This window comes from Nannobrachium achirus, assembly GCF_963921795.1.
Source record: "Nannobrachium achirus genome assembly, chromosome: 11".
Classification (NCBI taxonomy): domain Eukaryota; kingdom Metazoa; phylum Chordata; class Actinopteri; order Myctophiformes; family Myctophidae; genus Nannobrachium; species Nannobrachium achirus.
Window position 1 is genome coordinate 2,003,484 of NC_137820.1, and position 13,100 is coordinate 2,016,583.

General features: G+C 43.8%; 1 protein-coding gene across 1 annotated transcript in view; it reads left to right on the forward strand.

The window, feature by feature from the left end:
• LOC308293635 (vesicular glutamate transporter 2.2-like) overlaps positions 1 to 13,100 on the forward strand; it is a gene marked incomplete at both ends in the record, with an annotated part of 35,235 nt that overhangs the window by 8,775 nt on the left and 13,360 nt on the right. Inside the window, 3 exons of the mRNA XM_080736230.1 lie at positions 8,166 to 8,253; positions 10,755 to 10,841; positions 12,049 to 12,191. Of these exons, the coding sequence (XP_080592356.1) occupies positions 8,166 to 8,253; positions 10,755 to 10,841; positions 12,049 to 12,191 (318 nt within the window). The remainder of the gene's footprint in view (positions 1 to 8,165; positions 8,254 to 10,754; positions 10,842 to 12,048; positions 12,192 to 13,100) is intronic.

Here is a 13,100-nt window from a genome sequence, read left to right on the forward strand (position 1 = left end):
AATCAGGATAATCCACACCCACAAATGTAATATTGCGATTATACAACATGCAGTTACCCTTTAAAAAAAATGTCAACTTCATTTCATTGTGATGAAGATATTCATTAGAAATGTGTAATTTTTTTAATTCCACGTTTAGCTATACTACTGCATGTCCCTGAAGTTCACATGAAACTGCTAGCATAGCCTGCTAGCCTAGGCATCGCCTACCAAAACAATGATAGTCATCACCTATGAAAACAATGATAGTCATCACCTATGAAAACAATGATAGTCATCACCTATGAAAACAATGATAGTCATCACCTATGAAAACAATGATAGTCATCACCTATGAAAACAATGATAGCGAGCCGGCAGCTTTTTTGCGACCAGCACAGCTGATTTCAACCAATCAGATTGCTTTGTCTGAACTAAGCGTTGTATCATCTTGAATAAGCAAAGCAACAATCTAAAATGACTCTTTAGATGCTCTTCCAGGCTTAATGGCTGGTTTTTCCAGCATGATCCTATTAAGGAGTGATGAACCATCATTAGTGGATCACTTTACATCAAATCCTCTGTCTATAATAGTCTACCCACTGCAGAATATTATGACCATTTAATGGACATTGTATTATAGTATTTATAGACACATATAATTGTATTTATTGTACAGTGTAGCCTTCAGGACTGTACAGATCCACTCAAACAAACAGGAGCGTGTTTGATGACATTTGAAGCCCTGAACAGAAGGGGCCATACCCCCCCCCCCCCCCGTTGGATAAACAGCTTCAACACATAATAGAAGGGAAAGCACTTGATGATACTCTGTTCTAGGGAGAGAGAGAGAGAGAGAGAGAGAGAGAGAGAGAGAGAGAGAGAGAGAGAGAGAGAGAGAGAGAGGGAGGGAGAGAGAGAGAGAGAGAGAGGGAGGGAGAGGGAGAGGGAGGGAGAGGGAGAGGGAGAGGGAGAGGGAGAGGGAGAGAGAGAGAGAGAGGGAGGGAGAGAGAGAGAGAGAGAGAGAGAGGGAGAGAGAGAGAGAGAGAGAGAGAGAGAGACAGAGAGAGAGAGAGAGAGAGAGAGGGGCCCATTAACAGACTGAAGGTCACTCTTCCATTGTCATTGTGTTTAAACTGGACGCTGTGGCTTCAATAGAAGCTCACGGCCATTGAGAGAAATGTCCGCCTGCGTGTGTGTGTGTGTGTGTGTGTGTGTGTGTGTGTGTGTGTGTGTGTGTGTGTGTGTGTGTGTGCTTGTGTGCTTGTGTCTGCCTCCCACACACTTATTATTACAGCTAAAAACCTTGCTCTGTCCGATGAAAAACCTGTAAGTCCAAAACTGTTACTGTTAGAAAAATACTGTATTTGATTATTTTCCCCGAAGGGATGTTTGTCTTCACAGTCTGTTCACAAACAACAACAACAAAACACACAACCATATAACACAAAACAACATTATACCATGCTGGCTTGTGCTGGACATTTTTGTAATTTTTTTTGCCAGACATAAAATGAGAGGACAATAATATTACCAGACATAAAGAGCTAGTCCAGAATGACTCTAACCTCGCCTGATTGTTAACAACGGGCGGTTTGATCCGGTCTAGGAGGAAACCACAAGCCGAAGAAGCGGCGTCGCTTTGTTTTGGTTCCTCCGTTTGTTTCCCCAATCCCTATTAAAATACTGGAGTAGCCTAGTGTAGTCTTGCCAGTCGCTAACAGTTGGACTAAAAGATGCAAATACAAAAACAAAAAATCAAAAGCAAAACTACGCTGCATCAAGGAGTGTATTTGGTAGGCCCTAAAAGTATGTCCTTGAGCGCAGGGGAAGGGAAAACTGAATCCGGTTTGATATTTCCGGCAAATTGTAGTCCTTTGAGGACTACAACATGACGTGAAGTGGTTTTCTCTCCCGACCGGATCAAACCTCGAAAAGTGAAGTGATCCCAGACTAGAATGACTCAGAGTCAAAGGGTTTGAAAACCACTAGCCTACTGTTGGACTCCTAATGTTCCTTAGTGTAAATTAAATTAAAATAAGTCTCATGCATATTCTGAAGAAAGCCTGCAGACTGACATTCAGTAATTGGTGTGTAAAAAAGAATAATATCTAAGATTCGCCACGAACAACACCAAGTCTTAGCCACAGACACATTTGTCGTTGTGTGGACATATGGATGTCCCCTATCCTGACCAAGACAATACGTGCGGTCCCCAACTGGACACAGAAAACCATGCTATTCACGAGGCAGTTTGTTTAACGCAGCAACAGACTGAGGAGACAAAACTCCTGCTTAAACCAACATTTTCCCTCTTCCAGGGTTCTGTATCTTCACCCTGATGGCATGAGGTGGAAGTAGAGATACAGCAAATCTTTGTGTGATAGGATCATGTTTTTTACATTAACCACTTGAACCCTAGCATCCCTATTCTGTGTGGAACATCACCCAATATAGCAGATCTACAAGCTTACAACGCCTCGCTTTTTGGCAAAGAAGAGCAGACTAAGAATTGACGGTTCAAGAGGTTAAATGTCTGTAAATACACATTACTCCAACATGATGACAGTGCTGTCAAACAAGTCCAAGCTGTCTAAGAAATCCATGAAAATATTTCATCTGCAACACAATTTTATACAACATGTAGTGGGGGGTCCCTGCTTCATCTCTTTCTCAGCTAAGGGGTCCCTGCTTCATCTCTTTCTCAGCTAAGGGGTCCCTGCTTCATCTCTTTCTCAGCTAAGGGGTCCCTGCTTCATCTCTTTCTCAGCTAAGGGGTCTCTGCTTCATCTCTTTCTCAGCTAAGGGGTCCCTGCTTCATCTCTTTCTCAGCTAAGGGGTCCCTGCTTCATCTCTTTCTCAGCTAAGGGGTCCCTGCTTCATCTCTCTCTTAGCTAAGGGTCCCTGCTTCATCTCTTTCTCAGCTAAGGGGTCCCTGCTTCATCTCTCTCTCAGCTAAGGGGTCCCTGCTTCATCTCTCTCTTAGCTAAGGGTCCCTGCTTCATCTCTCTCTCAGCTAAGGGGTCCCTGCTTCATCTCTCTCTCAGCTAAGGGGTCTCTGCTTCATCTCTCTCAGCTAAGGGGTCCCTGCTTCATCTCTCTCTCAGCTAAGGGGTCCCTGCTTCATCTCTCTCAGCTAAGGGGTCCCTGGCCTGAAAACATTGAAGACCCCTGTTCTACAGCCAACAGCGATGAAATTCCACATTAGCATTTCAGGGTCTCTTCTCCTCTCCTCTCTTCTCCTCCCGCAGCCTCAACGCGGTCGCAGCAATTAGTGTCTATCAATAGTTGATTGTGTGCCACTTAGAGACTAATGAAGATTTAATGGAGGCGATTGGTGTGTTTTGGTGAAGTGGGGAGTCAGCGTGAATCCCTCTGACTCACCTCTCTGACACATTAGAGAGGATGGGAAAGGTCAGCTCTCTGCACCGCACCGCACGCCGCCCCGTTCCGCCTCCAAATCAGATTTGTCCTGTATTGTGTGGTGTGGTGTGTGGTGTTGTGTGTGAGTGCGGTGTGTATTGTGTGTGTGGTGTGTGGTGTTGTGTGTGAGTGTGGTGTCATTATGATGGTGTGCTGTACAGTCACGTGCACACACATAGACATGAAAGGTCTGTAAAAAGCTGCCTTCTCCAGACCATGAATGCAGTTTTTACTATGGTGAAAGGAATTGATTATGCTTGGTTCAATGTGGTATTAAGCCCCGAAAATAGCCGACCTGCGACGCGTTGTGAGCTTGGAGTTCTGCTATTTTCGATATTTTCACCAAAAGGCCCTTTTAGAAATTTCAGCCCCTGCCTCTCTAAAAACATTCTCTGCACGTCCCTGGACAAACGTGATTGGTCGGTTGGACCCCCCCCCCCCCCTGGTGACGCGAGGCTACTGTACATTGCTTTTGTTTTTGCTTTGCGACCCGCGAAAACTACTATACTGTGTGTCGGTGCATGCTCAATGAGCGGCGCGACACGACGCAGAAGGTCGTCAAAACGACTGGCAGACATTCTCATTATTTCAAAATGTTTCTCCTCATCCATGCCCCTCATCCCCTGAACGAGAGTCTGATACAGGCCATCCCGGGACCTTGTCGTATTTAGCGGGCGGACATACCACCGACGGCTATGTGCTCGCCTCCTCCTCAGCCGCACAAAGCAGGGCAAAATCCTCCTCCTCCTCTGCCTCGTCTAACATTTCCTCCTCGTCTTAGAGCAGTGAGCAGTGATGGCTGAGTGGTTAGTGTCCATACCTAGGACTCCGGAGACCCCAGAGGTCGCAGGTACGATCCCCCGCTCCAGCTATCACTGCTCCCCCCCTTGCGCTCCTTGTGGGCTGCCTCATAAGGGTTCAGCTGGGTTAAGCTGAAAAAAAGCAGCTGGGTTGGGCTGCGATACCCGAATTTCCCCTGCGGGAGGAGTAGGTAACTATCTATCTATCTATCCATCTGTCTTCCTCCTCCTCCATAACCCCCACAATACGTGCCACCGCTTCCAACTTCCAACGTGCCAACCCTCCGAACAGGAGCGAAGTATGAACATCCGACGCTTTTTTTTTTCGGAAAAGATAAAAAAAAAAAGAAAGTTTATTTTTCAACCGAAAAGTTTGGTTCTGTCGAAGTATGGAGAGGCCTTAATGTGTCACTGAAATAAAACCATAACATAACATCAAAACCGGCTCTTCACATACATTCTGACTGATGTGTGACGCTAACAACCTGAAAAACACTCCTGAACCTCGGTGTGTGACCTCCGTGAAGTTGGCACCCCATATGTTGAAAACATATATAAAAATGGTGTAATTATTTAGTGCTGGATTTGTGCTGAATTGTGCCGTAAATTTTATAATTTGTGCTGCTATCATTATTGAGATATTGATATTCTAAAGTTATAATTTTGCTGAGGCTTGCACCCCCAATTTTTTGGCTCCAAATCGGGAAAAAATGGGCTCAATCTTTAGTGCTGGATGTGCTCTAATTTTGCCGTAAATTTTATAATTTGTGCTGCTATCATTATTGAGATATTCTACAAAACACCACTGTTCTGCTCCTATCTTCTACCATGAAACACTGCTGCTCTACACCGCCCTCTGTAGGTCAATCAGTATACTGCTGCTAAATCTGCTAATTCAACCATAAATATGTATATATATAAATATATATAAAAGCACCATTGATGATTTCAATGGCACAAATTAGAGCACATCCAGCACTAAAGATTGAGCCCATTTTTTCCCGATTTGGAGCCAAAAAATTGGGGGGTGCAAGCCTCAGAAATATTATAACTTTAGAATATCAATATCTCAATAATGATAGCAGCACAAATTATAAAATGTACGGCACAATTCAGCACAAATCCAGCACTAAATAATGACACCATTTTTATATATGTTTTCAACAAATGGGGTGCCAACTTCACGGAGGTCAAAGAGTGGTCCAGGGACCCTCATGGTTCCTTGAGGGGCTTACCTTATGGGTTTGTACACTCTCAGAGTTACAGAGCCGTAAGGGTCCATTTGGTTCCATGTGTACACTCTCAGAGTTACAGAACTGTAAGGGTCCATTTGGTTCCATTTGTACACTCTCAGAGTTACAGAGCTGTAAGGGTCCATTTGGTTCCATTTGTACACTCCCAGAGTTACAGAGCCGTAAGGGTCCATTTGGTTCCATGTGTACACTCTCAGAGTTACAGAGCCGTAAGGGTCCATTTGGTTCCATGTGTACACTCTCAGAGTTACAGAACTGTAAGGGTCCATTTGGTTCCATGTGTACACTCTCAGAGTTACAGAGCCGTAAGGGTCCATTTGGTTCCATGTGTACACTCTCAGAGTTACAGAGCCGTAAGGGTCCATTTGGTTCCATGTGTACACTCTCAGAGTTACAGAGCCGTAAGGGTGCATTTGGTTCCATGTGTACACTCTCAGAGTTACAGAGCCGTAAGGGTCCATTTGGTTCCATGTGTACACTCTCAGAGTTACAGAGCCGTAAGGGTCCATTTGGTTCCATGTGTACACTCTCAGAGTTACAGAGCCGTAAGGGTCCATTTGGTTCCATTTGTACACTCTCAGAGTTACAGAGCCGTAAGGGTCCATTTGGTTCCATGTGTACACTCTCAGAGTTACAGAGCTGTAAGGGTCCATTTGGTTCCATTTGTACACTCTCAGAGTCACAGAGCCGTAAGGGTCCATTTGGTTCCATTTGTACACTCTCAGAGTCACAGAGCCGTAAGGGTCCATTTGGTTCCATTTGTTCACTCTCAGAGTCACAGAGCCGTAAGGGTCCATTTGGTTCCATTTGTTCACTCTCAGAGTTACAGAGCTGTAAGGGTTCATTTGGTTCCATTTGTTCACTCTCAGAGTCACAGAGCTGTAAGGGTTCATTTGGTTCCATGTATAAACTCTCAGAGTTACAGAGCTGTAAGGGTTCATTTGGTTCCATTTGTACACTCTCAGAGTCACAGAGCTGTAAGGGTTCATTTGGTTCCATTTGTTCACTCTCAGAGTCACAGAGCTGTAAGGGTCCATTTGGTTCCATGTGTACACTCTCAGAGTAATGAAATGAAGAGGGTTTCTTTACAGTATGGCAGCTGTGCTCAGACCCTTGCGCAGAATGTTGGATGCTTCAGGTTTGATGTTTACCTGCTATCATCCTAGTTGTCACACTTACAGTGTTTGCTTTCTTTGCACTATGTTTACATGACCATGTATTTACATGGGGCCCTATCATCATCCATGCCTAACCCAGTAGGGTTAGGCATGGATGATGTTTACATGACCATGTATTTACATGGGGCCCTATCATCATCGAGTGCATCTCTCCACTCCGACATGTCTCCTTTCCGACATGTCTCCATTCCGACACTAACCCTATCTCTAACCCTAACCCTAAACCTTAGGCCCATGGGAGTGTCGCCACTCCGACAATAAGAAGTCAATTTCGAAGTGGCGACATGTCGGAATGGAGAGAGCCTCCCATCATCATCCATGCCTAACCCAGTAGGGTTAGGCATGGACGATCCCTGAACTCTTTTGCCATGTTTTACTATTTTGAAAAAAACATTTTTGAACATTTCAAATAGCTGATCTACAAGCTCAAAACCTGTCCATATAGATCTGCTATTTGAAGGATTTTAAAATGTTTTTCTTTTTTTTTTCTTTTAGTCTGCTGTTTGAACAAGTTGAATCAGGGTATTCGATCTCATGTGTGTGTAAATCATTGTTAATTGTGATTAAAACATAGACTAGCTCATACTGTTTCATATGTCCATATAGGGAGTGACCTACCCTCTATATACCAGTAAGACTCCCTAATCGGGAGATAAGCGACCGTAGGTAGGGATCTGGGGGTCCCTGGAGCTCCGGGGGTCCTTGGAGGTTGTAGGTTGGCAGCCAAGGAGCGTGTGTGCAAAATTTGGCATGGATCGGGGCAACGGTTGCGGAGATATGAGCAGGGCAATAGTGTGACGTGTGAGGTGTGACAGACAGGCGGACAGACAGACAGACAGACTGACTCACTCACAGTTTGTGGAGGTTGCCTCGGCGGACGAATAGGTACCGGCCCCGGCTCTCCCGGACCCTCCTAGCCCGAGTTACGGCATTTTATGTGAGCTGCAGTGGAGGGGGTCCTCCACTGGGGGCGCCACCACTTTTGCATCCGTTCTGGAGCACCAGGAGTCGGTGGTCCCCGGGAATTCCCCGTGAGCAGCCCCGTTGGGGTGGTCAGTTGGTCATTTTTGCACATTTGGTCATTTTTTACATCTGGGGGTCCCCCAGGGACCTGGGGGTCCCTGGAGCTCTGGGGGTCCTTGGAGGTTGTAGTTTGGCAGCCAAGGAGCGTGTGTGCAAAATTTGGCATGGATCGGGGCAACGGTTGCGGAGATATGAGCAGGGCAATAGTGTGACGTGTGAGGTGTGACAGACAGACTGACTCACTCACAGTTTGTGGAGGTTTTGATAGTAAGTGCGACCTACGGTCGCAATTATGATGTCATAATAATGTTTCATATCTCCTTATTAGGGAGTGAGTGACCTGCCCTCTATATCTTATGATGTCATACTAATGTTTCATATGTCCATATAGGGAGTGACCTACCCTCTATATATTATGATGTCATACTAATGTTTCATATGTCCATATAGGGAGTGACCTACCCTCTATATATTATGATGTCATAATAATGTTTCATATGTCCATATAGGGAGTGACCTACCCGGCCTGCCATGGAATCTGGAGTAAATGGGCTCCACCTTTAGAGAGGAGCAGGCTGGCAACCATCTCCTTCTGTGGTAAATACACCTAATATAACCACCACACCCAACACAACCATCACACCCAACACAACCACAACCATCTCCTTCTGTGGTAAATACACCTAATATAACCACCAAACACCCAACACAACCACAACCATCTCCTTCTGTGGTAAATAAACACTAAATCTAAACAAACTAAAAAACACTCTCCCTAATGTTTTCCACCACAGCTAACATGGGGTTTGTGTAATTAACCACTTAACCTAAATGAGTTACACTTGGTTTGGGGACCTCAGAAGGTACCGGGCAGGGAGATCCCAAAGCCGAGGACAGAGAAACACTAGTAAAACAACAAGCTTAGATGTGTTGAAGATACAGAGAAACACTAGTAAAACAACAAGCTTAGATGTGTTGAAGATACAGAGAAACACTAGTAAAACAACAAGCTTAGATGTGTTGAAGATACAGAGAAACACTAGTAAAACAACAAGCTGGGTGAAGATACAGATCAGCTTCAGTCCATTTTAAAGACCAAAACCCACTGAGGAGAACAGTCACATGACTGTATGACACACAGTCCATGTGCTCACTGGTCATGTGACTAGCACTGCTGAAAGCTGCTGTGGGTTTAGTTGTTGGTTGTTGTTGTTGGTTGTTCTTGGTCGTGTGTTGGTTGTTGTTGGTTGCTATTGGTTGTTGTTGTTGGTCGTTGTTGCCAAGGTAATATTGATGAGAAGGATTCATTTTACAGTAACTAGAGATTCTGTTCTTTATGGACCATGTGGTGTGTAGCCCAGCCTTTCTGGATAGGTCTGACATATCATGATTCTGACTGTTAGGTTAGTGTGAGGTTAGGGTAGCTCTGATGAGGTGGTCTAGGTTCCTATAGAGCAGTATTGATAAGGTGTTCTATGTTCTATAGGTTCCTATAGAGCAGTATTGATAAGGTGTTCTATGTTCTATAGGTTCCTACAGAGCAGTATAATAAGGTGTTAACTATGTTCTATAGGTTCATATAGAGCTGTATAATAAGGTGTTAACTATGTTCTATAGGTTCCTATAGCCGCAAATTGCAACACTAGATTTTTTTTATAATCGGATGAATCTAGGGTTGCAATACCTCCCATAGGCAGCCAATGCATCAAAACAGTTTTTTGCTATCTGATTGTATTAAACTACTTCAAACTCACCAATATTGTGGCTCTATGGAAAGCTTGGAATTTACTCTTTCTATCTGCAAAGTGTTTGTTTCAGAAAAATCCACAGTAGACATGTTATGAGTTACTTTCTATCCAAGAAATTTGGTTCAGGTGATAATTGTTTCTAAGTCCTGGAGTTTGGAAGCGCTTGTGGAAAATCCCTCAACGGTCCTGTGACCACCTGGTTCTAAATGTCACATTATGTAGGAGGCAGCGGGACATGGCGTTATAGAAGACAAGCGCTTCCGAAGTTCAACACTTAGAAAATAAACCATGTCTGCTCGGATTTCTTGACAGAAAATAAACCAAACAATTATACAGTGGATTTTTCAGAAACAAAGACTTTGCAGATAGCAAGAGTAAATTCCAAGCTTTCCATAGAGCCGCAATATTGGTGAGTTTGACGTCGTTTGATACAATCAGATAGCAAAATAACGTTTTGATGCATTGGCTGCCTATGGGAGGTATTGCAACCCTAGATTCATCCGATTATAAAAAAATCTAGTGTTGCAATTTGCGGCTAAGGTTCCTATAGAGCAGTATTGATAATGTGTTCTATGTTCTATAGGTTCCTATAGAGCAGTATAATAAGGTGTTCTATGTTCTATAGGTTCCTATAGAGCAGTATTGATAAGGTGTTAACTATGTTCTATAGTTTCCTATAGAGCAGTATTGATAAGGTGTTAACTATGTTCTATAGGTTCCTATAGAGCAGTATTGATAAGGTGTTAACTATGTTCTATAGGTTCCTATAGAGCAGTATAATAAGGTGTTCTATGTTCTATAGGTTCCTATAGAGCAGTATTGATAAGGTGTTCTATGTTCTATAGGTTCCTATAGAGCAGTATTGATAAGGTGTTCTATGTTCTATAGGTTCCTATAGAGCAGTATAATAAGGTGTTCTATGTTCTATAGGTTCCTATAGAGCAGTATAATAAGGTGTTAACTATGTTCTATATGTTCCTATAGAGCAGTATAATAAGGTGTTCTATGTTCTAGGTTCCTATAGAGCAGTATAATAAGGTGTTCTATGTTCTATAGGTTCCTATAGAGCAGTATAATAAGGTGTTCTATGTTCTATAGGTTCCTATAGAGCAGTATAATAAGGTGTTCTATGTTCTAGGTTCCTATAGAGCAGTATAATAAGGTGTTCTATGTTCTATAGGTTCCTATAGAGCAGTATAATAAGGTGTTCTATGTTCTAGGTTCCTATAGAGCAGTATAATAAGGTGTTCTATGTTCTATAGGTTCCTATAGAGCAGTATAATAAGGTGTTAACTATGTTCTATAGGTTCCTATAGAGCAGTATAATAAGGTGTTAACTATGTTCTATAGGTTCCTATGCTGGAGCAGTCATCGCCATGCCTCTGGCAGGGATCTTGGTTCAGTACAGCGGCTGGTCCTCTGTCTTCTACCTGTACGGTGAGTCTATTTAAACTCTGTCTTCTACCTGTACGGTGAGTCTATTTAAACTCTGTCTTAAACCTGTACGGTGAGTCCTTCATTTAAACACTCCTCTTACAAATTAATACTCCTCTTACACAACACTGTCTTCTACCTGTATGGTGAGTCGTGCTTCATTTAAACACTCCTCTTCATTTAATACTCCTTTTACACAACGCTGTCGCTTGCTGATAAGATCAGCCAGGTGATGGAGTATAAATCCATGTTACTTAAAGGGACATTTCACTTTCAGACATGTTTGGGGTCATGTTAACGTCATGTTTGGGGTCATGTTAACGTCATGTTTGGGGTCATGTTAACGTCATGTTTGGGGTCATGTTAACGTCGTGTTTGGGGTCATGTTAACGTCTACTCGGGCTTTTGGGTTTCGTCCCCCAACTAAATGTTGGCCGCGGTCGTCACAAGTCACACAACGTTCCCAACATGTTCATACTAAAATGGCTTTTTTTAGAGACACAAAATAAGGAGAAAATCAACGTTATTATGGCCCTTCTCTGTCCCAGCAACACTCTCTAGAACAGTAAACAGGACCTTCAGGAGATTTGCTGTCAGAGCCGGCGCCCACTTAGGAGGCTTTTTGTAGGATTTGTTTACCATGATGCACTCTAGTGGCTCCAATAGTTAGGGAAGGTTAGCAGAGTCATTGACCAGTCAGGGAAGTAAAAGCTTACCAATAGCTTTCTTCACAAATGTGTTCATAAAGGTGTCTACTATCACCTCTGAACTTTGTCAATCCCAACTCCCTTGGGAAACTTTGTGGGAGCCAATCAAACTTGGTGTCTCATTGACCTCACTATACAGGAGAAAAAATATATATATATTGCTTTAAGTAGCATGTGAGGGGTCAAACTAGGTTTTTTTTTCCTCCATTGCAAGCATTTGTTTTCCACGAAAAACATTCATTGGGCAGAAAAAACAGCCCCCACAAAACTATGGTTTAGTGATGAGACTTTTCACAGTTTTGTGGGGTCCGTTTTTAGCCCAAGGAATGTTTTTTAAAGACACATTTGTGAAGAAAGCTATTGGTAAGCATTTAGTTCCCAGATTGGTCAAAGACTGCTAACTTTCCCTACAGGATGCCCTAAACCTTTGAGGTGGTCTGGTTTCTTCACAGGGTGCTTCGGTATAGTCTGGTACATGTTTTAATGACATCATATCTTCACAGGGTGCTTCGGTATAGTCTGGTACATGTTCTGGATCCTGGTGTCCTATGAGAGCCCAGCAGAACACCCCACCATCAGCGCAGAGGAGCGGCAGTACATCGAGGAGAGCATTGGAGAGAGCGCTCAGATGATGGGAGCCATGGAGGTGAGTTCTGATCACTTACCCTAACCCTAACCTAGATAATGGGAGCCATGGAGGTGAGTTCTGATCACTTACCCTAACCCTAACCTAGATAATGGGAGCCATGGAGGTGAGTTCTGATCACTTACCCTAACCCTAACCTAGATAATGGGAGCCATGGAGGTGAGTTCTGATCACTTACCCTAACCCTAACCTAGATAATGGGAGCCATGGAGGTGAGTTCTGATCACTTACCCTAACCTCCATGGAGGTGAGTTCTGATCACTTACCCTAACCCTAACCTCCATGGAGGTGAGTTCTGATCACTTACCCTAACCTCCATGGAGGTGAGTTCTGATCACTTACCCTAACCCTAACCTCCATGGAGGTGAGTTCTGATCACTTACCCTAACCTCCATGGAGGTGAGTTCTGATCACTTACCCTAACCCTAACCTCCATGGAGGTGAGTTCTGATCACTTACCCTAACCTCCATGGAGGTGAGTTCTGATCACTTACCCTAACCCTAACCTCCATGGAGGTGAGTTCTGATCACTTACCCTAACCCTAACCCAAATGATGGGAGCCATGGAGGTGAGTTCTGATCACTTACCCTAACCCTAACCTCCATGGAGGTGAGTTCTGATCACTTACCCTAACCCTAACCTCCATGGAGGTGAGTTCTGATCACTTACCCTAACCCTAACCTCCATGGAGATGAGTTCTGATCACTTACCCTAACCTCCATGGAGGTGAGTTCTGATCACTTACCCTAACCCTAACCCAGATGATGGGAGCCATGGAGGTGAGTTCTGATCACTTACCCTAACCCAGATGATGGGAGCCATGGAGGTGGGTAGTGATCGAATAGTTAGCCGAGTCTTTGACCAATCTGGGAACTAAATGCTTACCAATAGCCTTCTTCACAAAATGT